At 46.6% G+C, this 22,571-nt stretch overlaps 1 protein-coding gene across 4 annotated transcripts in view; it reads right to left on the minus strand.

Annotated features, from left to right (window-relative positions):
* Positions 1 to 10,240, minus strand: part of TLE2 (TLE family member 2, transcriptional corepressor) — a 45,801-nt gene extending 35,561 nt beyond the window's left edge. For 2 of the 4 annotated variants that reach the window (XM_083421508.1, XM_083421506.1), the window contains exons 1-4: positions 9,599 to 10,239; positions 6,089 to 6,174; positions 2,114 to 2,177; positions 35 to 79 (exon numbers count right to left, since the gene is read on the minus strand). In XM_083421508.1, coding sequence (XP_083277634.1) covers positions 35 to 79; positions 2,114 to 2,177; positions 6,089 to 6,174; positions 9,599 to 9,622 — 219 coding nt within the window. In that variant the 5' untranslated portion in view covers positions 9,623 to 10,239. Of the gene's footprint in view, positions 1 to 34; positions 80 to 2,113; positions 2,178 to 6,088; positions 6,175 to 9,598 lie in introns of all 4 variants that reach the window. The other 2 variants (XM_083421509.1, XM_083421507.1) reach the window with 2 other exon arrangements.
* Positions 10,241 to 22,571: the final 12,331 nt, after the last annotated feature.

Here is a 22,571-nt window from a genome sequence, read left to right on the forward strand (position 1 = left end):
TCTCCTCCTCCAGAGGAACCCAAAAGTCGCATACCTGCTTATGCATCTCGATGTTCAAGCCGTAAGACATCTCATAATACTGCAACAGATCAAGAACAAATATCGGTAAGGGAAGAAGAGAAGGAAGGAAGGAAGGAAGGAAGGAAGGAAGGAAGGAAGGAAAAGAAAGAGGGAGGGAGGGAGGGAGGGAGGGAGGGAGGGAAGAAAGAGGAAAGAAGGAAGGGAGGAAGGGAGGAAGGAAGGAAAAGAAAGATGGAGGGAGGGAGGGAGGGAGGGAGGGAGGGAGGGAGGGAGGAAGGAAGGAAGGAAAAGAAAGATGAGGGAGGGAGGGAGGGAGGAAGAGAAAGAGGAGGGAGGGAGGGAGGGAGGGAGGGAGGGAGGGAGGGAGAGAAAGATGAGGGAGGGAGGGAAGAAAGAGGAAGGAAGGAAGGAAGGAAGGAAGGAAGGAAGGAAGGAAGGAAGGAGGGAGGGAGGGAAGAAAGAGGAAGGAAGGAAGGAAGGAAGGAAGGAAGGAAGGAAGGGAGGGAGGGAGGGAGGAAAAGTAAGATGAGGAGGAAGGGAGGGAGGGAGGAAGATGTAATAGATAATTCATTCTAGTTTCCAATGTTCAGAGAGGAGAGCCTATCCTTGCTCAGCCAAAAGTGGGAGGAAGGCATCTAGAAACTTGGGTTTAAAAAGTCTAGAAACGTGGGTTAAAAAAAACAAAACAAAACCAGGCAATTTTTGTAAATACAGTGGTACCTCGGGTTAAGTACTTCATTCATTCCGGAGGTCCGTTCTTAACCTGAAACGGATCTTAACCTGAAGCACCACTTTAGCTCATGGGGCCTCCTGCTGCCGCCGGAGCACGATTTCTGTTCTCATCCTGAAGCAAAGTTCTTAACCCGAGGTACTATTTCTGGGTTAGCGGAGTCTGTAACCTGAAGCGTCTGTAGCCCGAGGTACCACTGTACCACATCCCTGCAGATTCAAGACTTATATGCATCTCTAGGTCTGGTCTATCGTCATACAATCATATGAGCTAACCAAACCAGGTTTGCATTTGGAGAACGCCAAGCCCAGGAAGAGGGGGGGGGCGGTGCTGTGGTTTGGGGGTCTGACTAGGACCTGGAAGACCTGGGTTCAAATCTCCACTCAGCCACGAAACTCTGCAATGCATGGATCGACGTGGAATTCAAACCCAAGTCCCGGAGATTAAGAGCCTCGTGCTCTGCTAACTAAGGTCCTTCGCAGGGGTTGTTGCTGAGATTTCTCCTCTCTGCTGGGAGGAGCACATGCCTTCATCTACCCCGGCTACAACAAAACATGCCTCTCCCATATCGGTAGCTGCAGCCACAGTAATAACAATAATAATACAGTGGTGCCTCGCAAGACGAAAAGAATCCGTTCCGTGAGTCTCTTCGTCTAGCGGTTTTTTCGTCTTGCGAAGCAAGCCCATTAGCGGATTAGCGCTATTAGCAGTTTAGCGGCTATTAGCGGCTATTAAAGGCTTAAAGGATTAGCGGATTAGCTGCTAAAAGGCTATTAGCAGCTTAGTGCCTTAGAAAAAGGGGGTGGGGAGCGGGAAAAAACCACAAGAATCGCAAGACATTTTCATCTTGCGAAGCAAGCCCATAGAGAAATTCGTCCTGCGAAGCACCTCCAAAACGGAAAACCCTTTCGTCCAGTGGGTTTTCCGTCTTGCGAGGCATTCGTCTTGCGGGCCATCACTGTAATAATAATAATAATAATAATAATAATAATAATAATAATAATACAGTGGAGGCTCAGGTTGCAAACGTGATCCGTGCGGGATGCACGTTCGCAACCCACAGTGTCCGCAACCTGCAGCGGTGTGTCTGCATATGCGCTTCTGAGCTTCTGTGCATGTGCAAAGTGCAATTTAGCTCTTACGCGTATGCGCAACCGCCGAAACCCGGAAGTAACCCGTTCCAGTACTTCCGCGTTTCGGCGGTCCGTAACCCAAAAAAATGCAACCTGAAGCGCCTGTAATCCGAGGTATGACTGTAATAATAATAATAATAATAATAATAATTTCCCCAGTCACTCTGGGTTGCAATGTTCCGAGACGGACAGATGCCAACCACATAAACAAACAAACAGCAAGAATTACCATAACATAATGTCTCTGCATTTCTGTCTTCTCGCTAGCCAGTTTCTCACATTCCAACTTCAAGCTGCAGAAAAAGAGAGTTATTTGCAAACTACTCACTGTTTATTTTTATTTTTTTGCGGGGGGGGGGGCCCTCGCTCCCCAGCCCTCAAATTCCCCCCCCAAAAAAAAACAACAACCAAAGACCGCACGCAAAATGACCGTGGGGTTCTCAGTGCTGGGTTTGAGACCCCCAAGTGATGTTTTTGACATTCCCCCCCTGTCGAGATGGGGAATTTAGACAGGGTGGAGGGACGGTGGGAAGAGGAGGGAAATATAGGGGGGACCGGGGGGGGGGGGAGAGAGAAATGAAAGGAACACACGAGGAGACAGGAAAATGCCTCTTGCATTTAGAGCGGTCCCTCTAATCCCAAACATGGGCAGAGAGCTTGCGGAACAACGAAAAATAAAAACGAGAGCAGGAGATTATATATGCATGATCTCAGTGGCAACAAGCTTTTCTCTATAGTCATGGGATCCTGAGTGCCTTTTGAAAAGGAAAAACAAAACACTTATGTCTCCGTTTCCCAGAAAGGGTTGCGCCTAGCCGGAACTCTGAAGACACACACGCTCTAGGAGACGAGGACGCGCTGCAACATTTTGCTACAGGCCCTGCCTCCTTCACCTCCGCAGCCTAGTGGTTAGAGAAGCGATTCCCAATTTTATTTGAGGCCACCGCCCGCCCTGGTTTCCATAAACCCACCCCCAGTTCCCTAGTATCCCCCAGTGCCCTGTTATCAGGAACAGCGGTTTTCACGAAGGCAGATAATAACGCGACGAAATTCAAAGCCCTGGCAATTAATTGCACATTTATTCAAAGTTCAATTAAAACTATTTGGTTTAATTAATTGGGCAAAATGGATGAACCGGAGTCAGTGATACCAGATTTACAAAGTCGGGGGTTACCATATTTTCGCTCTATAAGATGCACCAGACTGTAAGACGCACCTAGTTTTTGGAGGAGGGAAACAAGAAAAAAAATATTCTGAATCTCAGAAGCCAGAACAGCAAGAGGGATCGCTGCGCAGTGAAAGCAGCAATCCCTCTTGCTGTTCTGGCTTCTGGGATAGCTGCGCAGCCTGCATTCGCTCCATAAGACTCACACACATTTCCCCTTACTTTTTAGGAGGGAAAAAGTGAGTCTTATAGAGCGAAAAATACGGTATTTACACACACAAACCCGACTCTTAGCACCCCCCAGGTAATCTGCCTCCAGGGGGTGCTAGCACCCACATTGGGAACCACTGGGTTAGAGCGTTGGACTGGGACTTGGGTTCAGATCCTCCCACTCAGCCACAAAGCTCACTGGGATAGACACAGTCTCTCAGTTTAACCCGCTTGGGTTGTGGTCTGATCGAAGCTGCGGCAAAAGATTGAGAAACTGGCATGTTTGGGTCAAAGGTGAGTCCTGGTATGACCAGTTCTAACCTATTTCTCAGGGTCTTTGGGAGGTAAAACCGGGTGGAATAACCACATATCCCTGGAGGGAAACTGGGACATAAGTTTAGAAAACGAATGGAGATTCAGAACGCTGACTTCCTGTCTCAAAAGTTCAAGGCAGCGATCCGAAACCAGGGGGAAGAGATGGTGGGGGAAAATTGGGAATTTTCAAAAACAGCATTTAGTATAATATTGTACGACTAAGGATTGTTGGGAGATGGTGGAATAAATTTATTTGACTTTAGTGGAAGTATGATAAGGATTTGAGATAGTAGGATTTAAGGGTATAAGATTTAAGGTTTTTCTCTTTTCTCTGTTTATTAGATTGGAGTTTGGATAATTTTCTAGATCTTGATGGGAGAATAAGGCTTAAATGGATTAAGATAAATAAGTGAGTAAGAAGTGAAAGATGGAAAGAATTTGCTGACTTAATTAATAATTGGAATACAAAAAGGGAGGTGGGAGGAGGTCAAGGAAATAAGTTATTGAAAGATAGAACTCTGAAAAATGGAAGTGTTTTTCCTTTTTTTAAATGTTTTTGTTTTTTGTTTTCTTTTTTGTTGGTGGGTTGGAGGGGTGGTGTTTTTATGTACTTTAAAAAAAAATTATTTTTGTTTTTTTTCCCTTACTCTATTGTATTTTGTCTTTTTCAACTTTTTTCTGTATTTGTGAAAACTGGAATAAATATCATTAAAAAAAAAAAGTTCAAGGCAGCAAGAAAACCTTAACCTGGTAAAAAGGATGGAAGACTGAAGAAACCCCAACTAAAGAATCATGGCAAGAAAAATTGATGGATTATGCAGAACTGGCAAAATTGACATATAAGCTACGGGACAAGGATAACTGTGACTTTAAGGATGAATGGGAACCCTTTACAAAGTATCTGAAGACGCAACAAAGCGAACTGCTAGGCAGGTTTTGAATAAACATTCATAATTTTTTTTACTGATAATAATCAGCTAAACAGTTTGAGGATCTATACAACTTTGTAACATGCAGAAAACAGCATTATTGGAGAAACCAAAGACTGGAACTGAGGGAAGTTGGGGGTTGGGGTTCGGGGGGGGAGGAAAAATGGGGGGGGAAATAAGGATATGCTTTTGCATAATATGTCTTGTTATAACTTTGAATAATAATAATTTTAAAAATCAAAGCCATTTTTTAAAAGTCCAATATAGATTGGCAGCGACGATTAATTGGACTTATGAACTGTTGTTGTTTATAACGGAACAGAACCTCAAAGCGACTTGCAACAAAATGCAAAAATCAAATCAAATCAAAACTAGAATGATAAAAGGCTAGAAGCATTTGGATCCATAAAATTGAGGTTCCATAAGATTCATAAGATTGAGGTTGAATCCTGACAAGACAGAAGTACTGTTTATGGGGGACAAGAGGCGGGCAGGTGTGGAGGACTCCCTGGTCCTGAATGGGGTAACTGTGCCCCTGAAGGACCAGGTGCGCAGCCTGGGAGTCATTTTGGAGTCACTGCTCTCCATGGAGGCACAGGTCAAATCTGTATCCAGGGCAGCTGTTTATCAGCTCCATCTGGTACGCAGGATGAGACCCTCGCTGCCCGCAGACTGTCTCACCAGGGGTGGTCCATGCTCTGGTTATCTCCTGCTTGGACTACTGCAATGCGCTCTACATGGGGCTACCTTTGAAGGTGACCCGGAAACTACAATTAATCCAGAATGCGGCAGCTAGACTGGGGACTGGGAGCGGCCGCCTAGACCACATAACACCGGTCCTGAGATATCTGCATTGGCTCCCAGTACGTTTCCGAGCACAATTCAAAGTGCTGATGCTGACCTTGAAAGCTCTAAACGGCCTCGGTCCAGTACACCTGAAGGAGCATCTCCACCCCCATCGTCCAGCCCAGACACTGAGGTCCAGCGCCGAGGGCCTTCTGGCGGTTCCCTCATTGCAAGAAGCAAAGCTACAGTGAACCAGGCAGAGGGCCTTCTGGGTAGTGGCATCCGCCCTGTCAAAGAGAAAAATAACTACCAAACTTTTAGAAGGCATCTAAAGGCAGCCCTGTTTAGGGAAGCTTTTAATGTTTAATAGGTTATTGTATTTTAGTGTTTTGTTGGAGTGGCTGGGGGGACCCAGCCAGATGGGCAGGGTATAAATAATAAATTATTATTATATTATTATTATAAAAGGGCAGTCTAACGCATCCCACTCACAAAAGGAGGCCAATAAATAATATAGCAAAGCATGCAGAATCGTAGGATTGAAGAGGTGGAAGGGGACACCCCCCCCCAATAAAATCATCTAGTCCAACCCTCACTGCAATGCATGAATCTCAGCCAAAGTATCCCTGAAAGATGGTGATCTAACCTCCAAGGAAGGGAAGGCATGGATCCTCCAAAATCGCCCTGCGGAAATGCAAGGTTGTGTTCAGAGGTAGACTGCCCCTGAACTCTGAAGCTCCACTTTAGCCGGCACAGCTGGCGGCCATTGCTCTTTTTTCCTTCCCTTCCCTGAAAATACCTGTGATATTGAGCCTGCAGAAACTGGAACTCTTCCTTGATCCGGTCGCAGATTTCCAAAACCGAGAACTTGAAGGGCTGTCCGGACTTTGCAGGAGGGGAGCAAAAGAGCAGGAACGAGGCAGGGAGAAAAGAATGATCAAATAACGCCGTGTTAGAAACTATCCACATAGCCTTGCATATAGACAAAATACAGTGGTGCCTCGCAAGACGAAATTAATTCGTTCCGCGAGTCTCTTCGTCTAGCGGTTTTTTCGTCTTGCGAAGCAACCCTATTAGCGGCTTAGCGGCTTAGCGCTATTAGCGGTTTAGCGGCTATTAAAGGCTTAAGGGATTAGCGGATTAGCTGCTAAAAGGCTATTAGCGGTTTAGCGGCTTAGAAAAAGGGGGTGGGGAGCGAAAAAACATCTCAAGACTCGCAAGACATTTTCATCTTGCGAAGCAAGCCCATAGGGAAATTCGTCCTGCGAAGCGCATCAAAAAACGGAAAACCCTTTCGTCTAGCGGGTCTTTTGTCTTGCGAGGCATTCGTCTTGCGGGGTACCACTGTATGTCCTCTGGAATCACAGAATCATAGACCATCTTTTCTTGGGCTGTGAAACGTCCGGGTTTATCCTGGACACATCCGGAATTCGGGCAGCAAAATGACCTTCAGGTACCATTTTTTCTGAATCTGCAAAAGGCCTAGATTTCTGGGTTGTCACTTTTGGGATACAGCAGTACCTTGGTTCTCAAACGCCTTGGTACTCAAACACTGCAAACCCGGAAGTAAGTGTTCCGGTTTGCAAATTTTTCCCGCAAGTTGAACGTGCTCCGTTCTGAGTGTTACGCTTCCGATTTGAGTGTAACACTGAGGTCGGTCTGTTTTTGCTATTTATTTTGCGTTTTTGCGGCTCTTTTTGTTTTTGTGACTGTGTGGAACCCAGCTCAGCTACTGACGGACTGACTGTGTGCCTGCAGTACATCGTTTATCGCTTTCATTTTATGCATCGACGGTCTCATTCGATAGCAAAATTCATGTTACGTTGCTGTTGGTTGTTTTTAAAAGTCTGGAACAGGTTCATCTATTTCGCATTCCTTTCTATGGGAAAGCGCGCCTTGGTTTTGGAACGCTTCGGTTTTGGAACGGACTTCCGGAACGGATTAAGTTTGAGAACCAAAGCACCACTGTTTGGCAAACCGTAATCTAAGTCGAACCCCCAGAAATCTCAGCAAAAGAATCACTGACAGACAGCAACCCAACCTCTGCTTTGAAACCACCAACCAGCTTCTGAGAGAGTCCATTCCACAGTTGAACAACTCTTACCACCCAAAGTTGTTCCTGATGTTCAGTCGAAATCTCCTTTCTATCAACTTGAACCCAGTGGTTCAGGTCTGACCCTCTGGAGCGAGAGGAACCAAGCTGGCTCCATCTTCCAGGCGACAGCACTTCAGATATTTGAAGGGACATGGGTGGCACTGTGGGTTAAACCACAGAGCCTAGGGCTTGCCGATCAGAAGGTCGGCGGTTCGAATCCCCGCAATGACGGGGTGAGCTCCCGTTGCTCGGTCCCTGCTCCTGCCAACCTAGCAGTTCGAAAGCACGTCAAAGTGCAAGTAGATAAATAGGTACCGCTCCAGCGGGAAGGTAAACGGCGTTTCCATGCGCTGCTCTGGTTCGCCAGAAATGGCTTAGTCCTGCTGGCCACATGACCCAGAAGCTGTACGGCAGCTCCCTCGGCCAGTAAAGCGAGATGAGCGCCGCAACCCCAGAGTCGTCCGTGACTGGACCTAATGGTCAGGGGTCCCTTTACCTTTATTCTATCTCCTCTCAGTCTCCAGGCTAAACGTACCCCTAGCTCCTTCGACCGTTCCTCATCCGGCTTGGTTTCCAGATCTTGCTCTCCCCCTCCTCAGCACATTAGTTTGCTGGGGACCCACGACTCCGACCCTGGTTCCTTCCTCACGTTTGAGGAAGAAGCCTCGGAGACCCTTCTGAAATATCAGCGGGCTCGTAAAAGTGGGAAGAGGGCGCTTGGGGTCATCTAGTCCAACCCCAAGCCCGGGTCAAGGGAGGAAACGCCGAAAGCTCGCAGTTCCCTGACAGCTTGTAGCCTCCTTCAACTCCTCCAGTGAGGAAGGGCCCTCATCTCTCTAGGGGAATGAACCCCCTTGCCAAATAATTTTTTCCTATCGCTCAACCGAAATCTGCAACTTGTTTGCGGGCTTTGTGGGGCTGCAGAAACCCCTTTGAATATTGAAAGCCTGACCAGCTTCGCTGCCTTCCCCTCAAGCCATTCCCAGGGAGACACCTGCGGAGGAGAACAGCCCCTGAGCAGGGTCTCCTGAGCATGGTAAGAGTGCCATCCCCTTGGCAGCTGGAAAACCATGTCCGAAAAAGTTGGTGCCCCAAAAGTTATACAGAGCAGGAAGACCCCGCAACTTGTGTGTGTGTATGAGAGAGAGAGAGAGATTCCAAAACATCTCTCTTTCGGACAAAGAGGCAGCGGTTGTGCAATGGTTAGAGCGTCGGGCTAGGACTTGAGAGATCCGGGGTTCCACGCTGCACTATTTATTATGATTAATATTATTAAGATCTCAGAGTAGTTCACAACATAAAAATACAAGATTAAGAAAAGCAAAAGGCATCATAAGAAGAAAACCCAGGAAGTTCATTTCGGGTCAACTTATTTCTGCGCCCATGAGTTGTTCTGAACTGTGCCCACAGCACAGACCCGGCCTTAGGAGCTGCCCTCGGGAGAGGCTGCCTGCCGCTTCTCTTGGCGAGTCCCCGTTCCTGCCAACCAGCCTCGGGCAGGGAGAAGCTAATCCGGCCACAACCAGGTGCGCCCGGATCAAGGAACCCCGGCTGAAGCAAATGAGGCAGCAGGGATGCCTACCTGGAAGCGAGGTTCCCTGTTGCACCTGAGTGAGTTGCCGCTCTTTGCAGCTAGCGGCTCGCATTCAGTTTGTCGCCAGACCCTGTCCCCGAAACAACGCTAAGTCCCCCCCCTCTTTTTTTTGTATTTTAAACTGCATCTTGAAGCATCCCTAATTCCTTTGGGGAGGACCCCATTGGAGAAAAATATGCCGTGCAAAAAAACACAACAACAACACTCTAAGCACAAAATTAATCCGTAATTATGGGTTGGGAGGCAGAGCTGCCTCTGCTATCCAGTATATCAGAGAAGCAATGGGATTTAAAGGGATAATTCATCTTCTTAAACCAAGGTTTCTGCACAGGTTTCCTGAGCGAGGAGCCCCCCTCAACCCAGACTTACTTCTGAGTAAAGATGCCTAGGGTTTCAGGGTCTACTTGTTTTTTTAACCTGCAAAGGTTTAAAATCCTGGCACAGTTGAAACCCCCTTCTCCCCCCCCCCTCCAAAAACACATACACAAAAAAACCCAGATTCTTTCACCAAAAGCTATTGCTTTGAAATATTTCCACCAGATTTCTCACGACATTTTGGCATGTTCCTTCAAACAACGACCCCCCCAAAAAACAACAACACCCCAAATATTGATACTTACAGCATGCCGTCCTTGTGGATACATCCTGGGGGATAAACCCCCCCTCCAAAAAAACCCCAAAAAAACCCACCCGAGGAAAAAGGAGAGACTCCTTTTTTTCTTCTTTCAGATTATCCAGGGGGAAAATATAACTCGAAAAGCAAAAGGAGGGGGGAGAGAGAAAAAACTCCCCCCCCCGTTTCGAAGCTCCACAGATCTAAGTAGAGGGTTGTTGTTGTTTTTTCCCCTTTTAATCAATTAAAAAGAATTATATCCCTTAAAAGAAAACCGTGCCAAAAAAACAGTGTTTCCTTTGCGAAGGCTGGAAGTAGCAGAGGAGGAAATTTCGCCCCCATTGGAATGTGGGGGTCAGGGGTGGGAGCAAAAGGAGATTTTGTGCAATTGTTGGAAAGAAAAGGGAGGAGATGTTTTGGGGTTTTTTTGTGACGGGGGGGGGAGCGGCTGGCCGGGGCGGGGTGCGTGGAGGGAAGGGAGCTGGAGAGGGAGAACGCAAACAGAAGGTCAGGCGAAAATCTGGCCGGATTTCAACAGCAGTCCCTGTCTGCAAAAGGAGCTGCGATTGCGAGCCCAGGGGAAGATGAGCTTTCAAACGGAATGCTTAAGGTGGATCTTCCAAACCGAAGAACGACGAGCCTCCAAACCGCTGCGGCTTATCACGCTTTCTGAAAGGGAGGCAGTAGCGGCTAGTGGTTACAGCTGGGGACCGCAGGAGGGGAGGGTGTTGCTCTCGTGGTCGGATGCTGCTTGCTGGCTTCCCAGGGGACCACAGGACGCCAGATCTCACAGGCCGCTGGCATGATCCAGAATTGCTCTTGTGTATTTCCCCCCGCAAAATTCAAAGATTTTTCTTGGGAGAAAAGCAATGACAAACCTAGACAGCATCTTAAAAAGCAGAGATATCACCTTGCCAACAAAGGTCCGCCTAGTTAAAGCTATGGTTTTCCCAGTAGTGATGTATGGAAGTGAGAGCTGGACCATCAAGAAGGCTGATCACCGAAGAATGGATGCTTTTGAATTCTGGTGCTGGAGGAGACTCTTGAGAGTCCCATGGACTGCAAGAAGATCAAACCTCTCCATTCTGAAGGAAATCAGCCCTGAGTGCTCACTGGAAGGACAGATCCTGAAGCTGAGGCTCCAATACTTTGGCCACCTCATGAGAAGAGAAGACTCCCTGGAAAAGACCCTGATGTTGGGAAAGATGGAGGGCAGAAGGAGAAGGTGACGACAGAGGACGAGATGGTGGGACAGTGTACGCGCAGCTACCAGCATGAGTTTGACCCAACTGCGGGAGGCAGTGGAAGACAGGAGTGCCTGGTGTGCTCTGGTCCAGGGGGTCACCAAGAGTCGGACATGACTAAACGACTAAACAACAACAACAATTTTTGCCCACCTCCCCAATTTCCAAGCAGCGCTGGACTTCAGGAGACCCTTTGTTTCCTTTTGGGAAAGAGTTGCGACTGGGTGTCGTAAGTTAGGGTTGCCATGTATCGGGTTCCGATTTAGTAGGTCTTTCATTGCAGGAACTGGCTTACAACAAGAAGCAACAATGACTGCTGGGATAGCTCAGTCGGCAGAGCACGAAACTCTCAGTCCCTGGGTTGTGGGTTCGAGTTCCACGATGGGCAAAAGATACCTACCTTGCAAAGGGATGGTTGGGCTAGATCCGGCCCTCGTGGGCTTTTCCAGCTTTTCCAGTTCTATTCCTTACACACCATTCATTCAAAGCACACGACCCAGTCTTGTGGGAATTGTAGTTCGCTTGGGGTGCTGAGCATTGCAGGCCCTGTGAAGGGGGGCAAGCTACAGTTCCCAGGGTTATTTGAAATTAGGCAGCTTAACTCGAGAGCATTTTACCGTATTTTTCGCTGTATAAGACGCACCAGAACACAAGAAGCACCTAGTTTTTGGAGGAGGAAAACAAGAAAAAAAATATATTCTGAATCTCAGAAGCCAGAACAGCAAGAGGGATCACTGCTCAGTGAAAGCAGCAATCCCTCTTGCTGTTCTGGCTTCTGGGATAGCTGCGCAGCCTGCATTCACTCCATAAGACGCACACACATTTCCCCTTACTTTTTAGGAGGGAAAAAGTGAGTCTTATAGAGCAAAAAATATGGTACTTTAGATTCTAAAGTTTAGACCCCTGTGGTTAATACAAATCCTTAGGAGTTGTTGTTGTCGTTTTAAAAAAAGATTGTAATTGATTTGATGGTATGTACACCGGGACTAGGGACACGGGTGGCACTGTGGGTTAAACCACAGAGTCTAGGACTTGCCGATCGGAAGGTCGACGGTTTGAATCCCCATGACGGGGTGAGCTCCCGTTGCTCGGTCCCTGCTCCTGCCAGCCTAGCAGTTCAAAAGCACGTCAAAGTGCAAGTAGATAAATAGGGACTGCTCCAGCGGGAAGGTAAACGGCGTTTCCGTGCGCTGCTCTGGTTCGCCAGAAGCGGCTCAGTCATGCTGGCCACATGACCGGAAGCTGTACGCCGGATCCCTCGGCCAATAAAGTGAGATGAGTGCCGCAACCCCAGAGTTGGCCACGACTGGACCTAATGGTCAGGGGTCCCTTTACCTAACTTATTTGAACACTTAAGAGCAGAAGAACAAAGGAAGAACTTGCTGGGATCGGGCCGACGGGCCATTTAATTCAGCATGCCTTGTCTGACAGCAGCTGACTAGATTCTCCTTATGTGGAACCCAGAATCCGAGCCCAAGAGCAATTTTCCGGCCACAGGAATTCAGAAGTATCGTTGTCTCTGACCATGGAAGCAGAGCGGAGCCATTGTGGCTTGTGGCCACCAAGGGACACGTCTGCCATGATTTTGTCTAATACTCGTCTGAAGCCAAGCCCCCAAGTTGGCTGTCACCACTCCCTCCAGTGGGAGAGAGTTCCGCAGACTAACTTTCTCTTTTCTCCCCTGAATATTCCAACATTCAACTGGACAGCAGCATCTATGCACATTGAAGGCACCGGACCGAGAAAGGCTTTGTGCTCTTCTTTGGTAGCGGGAAGAATATTTTTGGGATATTTTTAAGTTAACGCATTGAAAAGAAGGAGCCGGTTTTGTAAGCAGATAGGGGCAGAGACTCTTAAAAATCCCACGTGATACAGTAACTCAGACTATTGCTATTTTAACTTTCCGGGTGTCTTAAATTATTGTTGTCCATTTTTCCTTAGTGATGATTTTATTTCTTTGGTAAAGTGCCTTATTTATTTTCACAATCAAGAGGGGTATACATTTCACGAGATAAAGAAATAAAACCCCAGTGTTGTCCCACACAACGTCTGCAAAGCGTTTATTTAAACATATATATTTATATTTATATACACAGTATAACAGGAGATACTTTTTATTAAAAACGGGGAAATTCCGTTCCACCTTAAATTGCCTTTCCGAGCTTCTGCTACGGTAGGCTTCCGCTGATTGGCTGCAGCGGGGCAGGCGAGGTAGCCAATCAGCGAAGCCGGATCCCACATGGGTCTATGACGTCAGAGCCTGGGGAGACTAATCAGGAGGGAGAGAGGCAGGCTGCTTAAACGACTGGGAGAGGGGCGGGGTGCGTGCGCTGGGGAGGGTTGCTCCGTGATGCATTCTGGGTATTGTAGTCTCTTCAGTCTCCCAGTGCAAAAACCTGCAAAAAAATTCATTTTATTTCGCAAATGCAGAGCATTTACACGGAAACAAGTTATAACTTTATATATTATTTGAGGGATGGTTGGAAATGATGGTAACACAAAGGGTGGATAACAAACCACCATTTTCTCTTTTCCCTATTTGCATTTATTTTGTTTCGGAAAAATATTTCTTGTTTAAAAAATGCCTTTAAAATCAAGCCTGTCTTTGCAGAGGCAGCGTTTAAAGGAAACCCCAGTCCTGTCGTAATCATATACCTTTATATTTGCAACCTTATGCCTGTTTGCTCAGGAGTACATGGGCTGTAAAAATTATGGTTTTTTTTTATTATTTTTAAGTAAAAATAGAAATATACTGGGAGTATAAGGGCAGGGCAAAGGCTATTTGAAGTTTGTTCCTTACATTCCTTTTACTGTATGTCTGAGCAAACTGCCCTGTCATTTTTAGAGGTCACAGAGCTTGTTAATTTGCTTGCAACTCATAGCTGTCAACTTACAGATTTGAAAATAAGGGACCAGCAGCCTCAAAAATAAGGGATCTGCAGCCAAAATAAGGGATTTTCAGAACACAGGTATGTTCGACTTCTGAGCCCCTCCGAGCCAAAGGCAGAAAGCCCAGCCAGCAGCCAAACGAAGCCTCAAGCGGTGGTTCCCACAGCGCAGCAACCCGGCAAAGGGGATGCAGCAAGGGAACTGCCAAAAATGTGAATTTATTTAAGGATAATTATGAAAAATGCTGGATTGAAGTGAAAAAGGATCTAGAAGTATGGACAAATTTGAAGTTATCATTGTTAGGCCGAATTGCTGTGATAAAAATGAATGTGCAGCCAAGGATGTTGTTTTTGTTTCAAACATTGCAAATCTTGGATAAGATGGATTGTTTCAAGAAGTGGCAGAAAGATATCTCCAGATTTCTTTGGCAGGGCAAGAAGCCTCGAATAAAATTTAAGATATTAACTGATGCTAAAGAAAGAGGTGGATTTGCCCTGCCAGACCTTAAACTTTATTATGAATCAGCTGCTTTTTGCTGGCTGAGAGAATGGCTGCTTCTTGAAAACACTGAAGTGTTGGATCTAGAAGGTTTTAACAATGTATTCGGCTGGCATGCATATTGGTGGTACGATAAGGTAAAAGCACATAAAGCATTTAAAAATCATATTGTCAGAAAAGCATTGTTTAATGTTTGGATAAGATATAAGGATTTGTTAGAAAAGAAAACCCCAAGATGGTTGTCACCAATGGAAGCGAAGGCACAGAAAAAACTCAATATGGAGGCCAAGTGGCCGAAATATTGGGAAATTCTGGAACAGGATGGAGACAGAATAAAATTGCAGAGCTTTGAAAAATTGAAAAACAAAGTGCGAGATTGGCTCCATTATTATCAAATAATGGAGGCATACCATTTGGACAAAAAAGTTGGTTTCCAGGTGGAAAAATCAAAATTGGAAACAGAATAGTTAGATCCAAACATTTGTCAAAAATGTATAATTTGCTGTTGAAATGGAACACTCAGGATGAAATGGTGAAATCAGCTATGATTAAATGGGCACAAGATGTTGGACATAATATAATGATGGCTGACTGGGAACAGTTATGGACCACAGGTATGAAATTCACGGCATGTAATGCCCTAAGAGAAAGTTTAATGAAAGTGATTTATAGGTGGTACATGACACCAGTCAAGCTTGAAAAAAATTATCATTTGCCCGACAATAAATGTTGGAAATGTAAAGAGACTGAAGGTACATTCTTTCACCTTTGGTGGACATGCCCAAGGATTAAGACTTTCTGGGAGATGATATATAATGAAATGAAAAAGGTATTTAAATATACCTTTCTGAAGAAACCAGAGGCCTTTCTCCTGGACATGGTCGGCCAATTGGTGCTAAAGAAGGATAGAACTTTTTTTATGTATGCAACAACAGCAGGAAGAATACTTATTGCGAAGTATTGGAAGACACAAGATCTACCCACCCGGGAAGAATGGCAGATGAAGTTGATGGACTACATGGAATTGGCAGAAATGACTGGCAGAATCCGAGACCAGGGAGAAGAGTCGGTGGAAGAAGACTGGAAAAAGTTTAAAGATTATTTACAGAAATACTGCAAAATTAATGAATGTTAAAAGAATGGTGAAATGAAGTTATATGGCTTTAGTAGAAATGTTATAAGGATTTAAGTATAAATAGATTAATAGAATATTATAGCTAAAATAAGGTTAGAATGTGTTAAGATAATTATAGGACAGAAAACAGAGGAAGATGGAAAGGAATTGCTGAAATAATTGATAGAAGTGGAGTACAAAAAGGGAGGTGTGAGGAGGTCGGTGAAATAAGTGAATGAAAGATAAGATATTGAAACTGTTTTAAATTGTTTTTGTTTGGTTTTGTTAGTTTAATGTGTTAGTGTTATGTAGTGTTTTTGTGTTGTATTGTATTGCTATTTTTTGTTTTTGTTTTGTTTTGTAGTGTTTAAATTGTTCAAAAAGTAATAAATATTATTTTTTTAAAAAACGTAAAAGCTTTTTACAGGATCGTGTTCCTTTCCAAGGGGGCGATATTCCTCATGCGGCCCCCAAGAGCCTGCCTGCGGCCAAATGCGGCCCCCTGGGCTGAAAAAGCTGTCCCCTCCTTCTCAAGTAAGCAAAAAACAGGGGCACCCAAAATATGTCTCTAAATAAGGAGAGCAGAAACTCATTCCATCAGGCAACTAGCAGGTTTAAGGGGGTTTTTTTGGGGGGGGGGTGTTATGGTTGTCGTTGCCCCAAATCAATAAAAATCAATAAAACACTTAACTTTTTTTTCTACCCAGCAGAGTTGCAGCTTGTTTACACAGGTGTTCCGCAATCCATGGATGGGCAGAAAAAAAAATACAGATTTGACAGGGTTGTTTTTGTTTTTTAAAAATCTAGCTACCTACCTGTACCGGCTGGGATTACATACACAAAACAAGTTTTAAAAAAATAATTCAGAGACCGCGGACAGTACTTACTCCAATGATTTCTGCACACGTTCAAAGATATCACATAGGTGCAGTTTCTACATCATCAACAAATTAAAAACCTCTCATGATAGAATACCCGGGTTTGTTTTTTCCTTAAAAAAATTAAAGGAATAAAATACTTAACTGAGGTTCTGCCCCCACTAACAAAAACCCTGGCTATGCCCCTGGGGGGCGTTGAAGCTAGTTAAACCACCCCAAGATAGCCAGACGATTAATGATGAGCAAGGAGACTCGATGCGCTAGTAAGGTACCAGCAGTAGCAGTAGCAGCGGACTACATTTCCCAGAAGCCCTTGCATGCACAGCTAAGCCCCCCCTTCTCTCTCCCTCCCTCCCTCCCTTTCTCCCTCCTCCCCCCCCTCTCCCTGCGCTGTCAATCAAAGTAACGTGGGGTCCTCGGCATTCCCAGCTCCTGAGTGGTTGGCTGCTATAATTGCACCCCATTGATCTAACCCTGGCAAGGTTTTATGCTGGCTATCAATCAAGCATTAGCAAGAGAGGCAGGCAGGCAGAGAGGGAGAGAAAGGATGGTTCCCCTCTCTCTCTCTCTCTCTCTCTTTTCTCCAGCTCCAAGAGCAGCCAGGATCCATCAAGAGCCAAACCTCGCCAGCGCCCGCCATCAGCAAAAGGCCGCCTTCCAATAAAAAACAACAACAATAAAAAATAAAATAAAATCTGCTTCGCTTCCTCTGCTCTGCTCTCCATCTCCCCCTTTCCCAGTAACAAAAGCTTCCTCCGCCATGGGAAAAACGCCAGGGAAGAATAAACGAGGAAGGACGCCACAGCCTCTGAGCACGTGCAAAGCGGTTTTCTAAAGAGGCTGGTTGAGCTAGGACATGGGAAACCAGGGTTTCAAAATGGCCAGTGCTTTTTTTCTCCCCCTAAAAAAATGTTTAGGGGTACTCTCATTTTCCTAATCATATTGAAGTGGTGTTGTTGTTGTTTAGTCGTTTAGTCGTGTCCGCCTCTTCGTGACCCCCTGGACCAGAGCACGCCAGGCACTCCTGTCTTCCACTGCCTCCCGCAGTTTGGACAAACTCATGCTGGTAGCTTCGAGAACACTGTCCCACCATCTCGTCCTCCGTCGTCCCCTTCTCCTTGTGCCCTCCATCTTTCCCAACATCAAGGTCTTTTCCATGGAGTCTTCTCTTCTCATGAGGTGGCCAAAGTCTTGGAGCCTCAGCTTCACGATCTGTCCTTCCAGTGAGCACTCAGGGCTGATTTCTTGAAGAATGGAGAGGTTTGATCTTCTTGCAGTCCATGGGACTCTCAAGAGTCTCCTCCAGCACCAAAATTCAAAAGCATCCATTCTTCGGCAATCAGCCTTCTTTATGGTCCAGCTCTCACTTCCATACATCACTACTGGGAAAACCATAGCTTTGACTATATGGACCTTTGTCGGCAATGTGATGTCTCTGCTTTTTAAGATGCTGTCTAAGTTTGTCATAGCTTTTCTCCCAAGAAGCAGGCGTCTTTTAATTTCGTGGCTGCTGTCACCATCTGCAGTGATCATGGAGCCCAAGAAAGTCAAATCTCTCACTGCCTCCATTTCTTCCCCTTCTATTTGCCAGCAGGTGATGGGCCCAGTGGCCATGTTCTTCGTTTTTTTGATGCTGAGCTTCAGAACATATTTTGCGCTTACAGAAAGAGATGAATTCGCTGGTTTCCTGGAACGATCGGGGAGCAAGGTGTGTTGGGGGGGAGACGACACGCCGTGTGGGACCCCTCCACCCCCTGAAATATTGCCGGAGCCAGATGTACTTGTCTCTGCCACCTAACCTGGCATCTGCGCCATCTAAATATTTAATACATCGCATTTCGCCCTAATCTTTTATTAATCACGCTATTTACTGTTTTTGCCAAAAAAAGTGTGGCGGCTGTGGATCGGAGACGGGTGTGGGAAGGAAAAGCTATTGCTCTGTGTGTCTGGAAAGGGCTGTGTGTCTTCCATGCCTTGTTCCTGTTTAGTCGTGTCCGCCTCTTCGTGACCCCCTGGACCAGAGCACGCCAGGCACTCCTGTCTTCCACTGCCTCCCGCAGTTTGGACAAACTCATGCTGGTAGCTTCGAGAACACTGTCCCACCATCTCTCCCTCTGTCGTCCCCTTCTCCTTGTGCCCTCCATCTTTCCCAACATCAGGGTCTTTTCCAGGGAGTCTTCTCTTCTCCTGAGGTGGCCAAAGTCTTGGAGCCTCAGCTTCAGGATCTGTCCTTCCAGTGAGCACTCAGGGCTGATTTCTTGAAGAATGGAGAGGTTTGATCTTCTTGCAGTCAATGGGACTCTCAAGAGTCTCCTCCAGCACTAGAATTCAAAAGCATCCATTCTCCAGCGATTATCCTTCTTTATGATCCAGCTCTCACTTCCATACATCACTACTGGGAAAACCACAGCTTTAATTATATGGACCTTTGTCGGCAAGGTGATGTCTCTGCTTTTTAAGATGCTGTCTAGGTTTGTCATAGCTTTTCTCCCAAGAAGCAGGCGTCTTTTAATTTCGTGGCTGCTGTCACCATCTGCAGTGATCATGGAGCCCAAGAAAGTAAAATCTTTCACTGCCTCCATTTCTTCCCCTTCTATTTGCCAGGAGGTGATGGGCCCAGTGGCCATGATCTTCGTTTTTTTGATGTTGAGCTTCAGACCATATTTTGCACTCTCCTCATTCACCCTCATATTTAAAGATAGGATAGCTGCTTATGTCCTTCACATCTGAAGGGAGGGCGTTCCACAGGGCGGGCGCCACCACCGAGAAGGCCCTCTGCCTGGTTCCCTGTAACCTCACTTCTCGCAATGAGAGAAGTGCCAGAAGGCTCCTTCAGGTATACTGGGCCGTTTAGGGCTTTCAAGATAAGCACCAACGCTTTGAATTGTGCTCGTAAACGTACTGGGAGCCAATGGAGATCTCTCAGGACCAGTGTTATGTGGTCCCGGCGTCCACTCCCAGTCCCCAGTCTAGCTCCCGCATTCTGGATTAATTGCAGTCTCTGTTCAGACAGTAGAGCCAGTGAAGGGTGAAGCCAGGGAAGACTTTTGAGGGCCGGATAGAGAGGAAGGGAGGGCCGCATTGGCTCTTGGGTCTGCAGCATACTCTCTCTCTCTCTCTCTCTCTCTCTCTCTCTCTCTCTCTCTCTCTCCAGCTTTTGTTGGAGAAAACAAGTCAAGGTGTGTGAAAATAGTCTCTATGTGACCCTGGCTGTCTCCCAGCTGCCCGTGTCTTGTGAAGATGCGCAAGCCAGACTTTGGAAACGGTTGTGCTACAAAACCTCCGAAGACAGAGATTCACTGTAAGGGGTTGGTCTACAGGACCTCCGGGGTCCCATCCAGCTCTTATATGATTGTGTGAGTCAACAGCAAAGAAAAAAGGCTACTGCAATTCTAGGCTGCATCAACAAAAGTGCCCAGATCATGAGAAGTCAAGCTAAAGGGACCCCTGACCATCAGGTCCAGTCGTGAACGACTCTGGGGTTGTGGCGCTCATCTCGCTTCACTGGCCGAGGGAGCCGGCGTACAGCTTCCAGGTCATGTGGCCAGCAGGACTGAGCCGCTTCTGGCGAACCAGAGCAGCGCACGGAAATGCCGTTTACCTTCCCGCAGGAGCGGTACCTATTTATCTACTAGCACTTTGGTGTGCTTTTGAACTGCTAGGTGGGCAGGAGCAGGGACCGAGCAACGGGAGCTCACCCCGTCGCGAGGATTCGAACCGCCGACCTTCTGATCGGCAAGTCCTAGGCTCTGTGGTTTAACCCACAGCGCCACCCGCGTCCTTCTGAATCCTAGAAAGGCATAGATAAATACTAACCATGTGTCCTGCTTTTCCTTTTTTAAGGCCTCAGTTGGGAGGCAGAGTCCACGGGTTGTGTCCTACCCTGCGCGGAACTTATGTCCTGGCAATGCGGGCATTTGCGGTTCTGTCGAAAACAAATAAATCCTTGTTTTGTGGACGTGATCCTTCCTGTGTCCTTGTGGAGAGCCTCGCTCCAGAACGAGCCGCAATGGCTTTTGACCTTATCCTTCCAGCTCCCGTTTTCCCTTCTTACAGCTCTTGAGTGGCGTCTCAATTATTGATGTCCCTCCTTCTCTCTCTCTCTCTCTCTCTCCAACTCCCTCTTAGATTCAGCTACTGCATTAGTGATGCTCTGGGAGGCGAAAGCAGGTTTCTATGCCTTGACAAATCATCCCCAAATCCACCGGCAATGCCAGGCAGTAAAAAGAATAAGATTTTCTTTAAAAAAACCGAGGAAAGAGGAGAGAAAAATCAGGCTAGGCTTTATCAGCCGGTGGGCATAATAACAAGACAGCTTGGCCAAATTTTGCAATGGTTCGTTGACTGTATTAACTCCGTTTCTTCTTTTTTTATAATAATTTTTATTAATTTTAACATATAAATTATAATACATACCACAAAACTTCACCGCTTATACAGTCTTTTTTGGACTTGCCTCAGCACCTCTGATGATCCGCCGTTTTAATCACTTCTTGTGCATTTCTTAAATTCATATTGCTTTTAATTATCTTAACTAACCATCCTCCCCTTTATCCATTTTTTGCAATAGTTCCAATAATTCTCCTCACAAAACTTCTTGCAAAGCTGCAAGCGTCGTCTGATCATCACAAATAGTTTGTAAATTTACACCAGTCTTCTGTGAATTTCTGGTCCTGCAGATCTCGAATCCTTCCTGTTCAGTGGCGTAGCGTGGGGGGTGCAGGGGGGGCCGGCCGCACCGGGCGCAACATCTGGGGGGGGGCGTGCTCGCACTCGCAGCTCTCTGCCCATACCTGGCTCACTCTCTCTCTCACTGCAGTGCTGGCTGTGCGAATCCGATCCGAGCCGCCGGGTCGCCGCCCACTGTGGAGGGGAGGGTGCCAGGCATGCCGTGCGGTGCAGAGAGAGAGCGAGGGACTATCTGGGGGAGGGACAGTGCAGCGGGGGGGGGGCGCAAATTACTTGCCTTGCCCCGGGTGCTGACAACCCACGCTACGCCACTGTTCCTGTTAGTTTATCTAGTTCTGCATAGTCCAATAACTTCATCCTCCATTCTTCAATCGTCGGTAATTCTTCCTGCTTCCATTTTTGTGGCAATAATATTCTTGCTGCTGTTGTTGCATATAAAACAACTTACATTCCTTTCTATTTATATCACTTCCTACAATGCCCGGTAAAAATGCTTCTGGTTTCTTTATAAATGTACATTTCAACATGTTTTTCGTCTCATTATATATCATCTCCCAGAAGTTACTGTATTTGATCCGTTTCTATCCTGCATTTTCTCCAAAGGCACGAGGCACAATGTTCTCCCCGCTCGTTATTCCGTCATCGCAAGAACCATGAGAGGTAGACCAGGCCAGGCGGTTGCAACTAAACACCTGTTCTCCAAGGTCCCCCCAAGTGGGCTACATAGCTAAGAGGGGGGATTTGAACTCGGGTCCTAATCAAGTGATTTTAACTATCAGAGCACAATATTAAAATACTGTAATACATCAAACATTAAAAACAGGGCTGCCTTCAGATGTCTTCTAAAAGTCTGGTAGTTGTTGTTCTCTTTGACATCTGGGACATCTGCCTGGTTCCCTGTAACTTGGCTTCTCGCAGGGAGGGAACCGCCAGAAAGCCCTCGGAGCTGGACCTCAGTGTCCAGGCTGGACAATGGGTGTGGAGATGCTCCTTCAGGGATACTGGGCCATTTAGGGCTTTCAAGGTCAGCACCAACACTTTGAATGGTGCTCGAAAACGTACTGGGAGCCAATGTAGGTCTTTCAAGACCGGTGTTATATGGTCTCGGCGGCCACTCCCAGTCCCCAGTCTGGCTGCTGCATTCTGGATTAGTTGTAGTTTCCGGGTCACCTTCAAAGGCAGCCCCACGTAGAGTGCATTGCAGTAGTCCAAGAGGGAGATGACCAGAGCATGCACCACTCTGGTGAGGCAGTCTGCGGGCAGGGAGCGTCTCAGCCTGCGTACCAGATGGAGCTGATAGACAGCCGCCCTGGACACAGAATTAACTTTTGCCTCCATGGGCAGCTCTGAGTCCAAAATGACTCCCAGGCTGCGCACCTGGTCCTTCAGGGGCACAGTTACCCCATTCAGGACCAGGGAATCCCCCACCCCTGCCCGTCTCCTATCCCCAAAAAACAGTACTGGTCTTGTCAGGATTCAACCTCAATCTGTTAACCGCCATCCATCCTCCAACCGCCTAAGAATGCTAAAAAACATTCTTCTTCAGACCAGCCTACCTAAAGGCTTAGAAAGTCTGACTGGATTTTAATCAGTTTCAGTCAGCGTTTTAACTTTTGTATGTTTTAAAGTAGGGCTGTAAATTTTTTAAAAAATTATTATTATTATTAT

The sequence above is a fragment of the Podarcis tiliguerta genome (assembly GCF_965153285.1).
Source record: "Podarcis tiliguerta genome assembly, chromosome: 18".
Taxonomy (NCBI): Eukaryota; Metazoa; Chordata; class Lepidosauria; order Squamata; family Lacertidae; genus Podarcis; species Podarcis tiliguerta.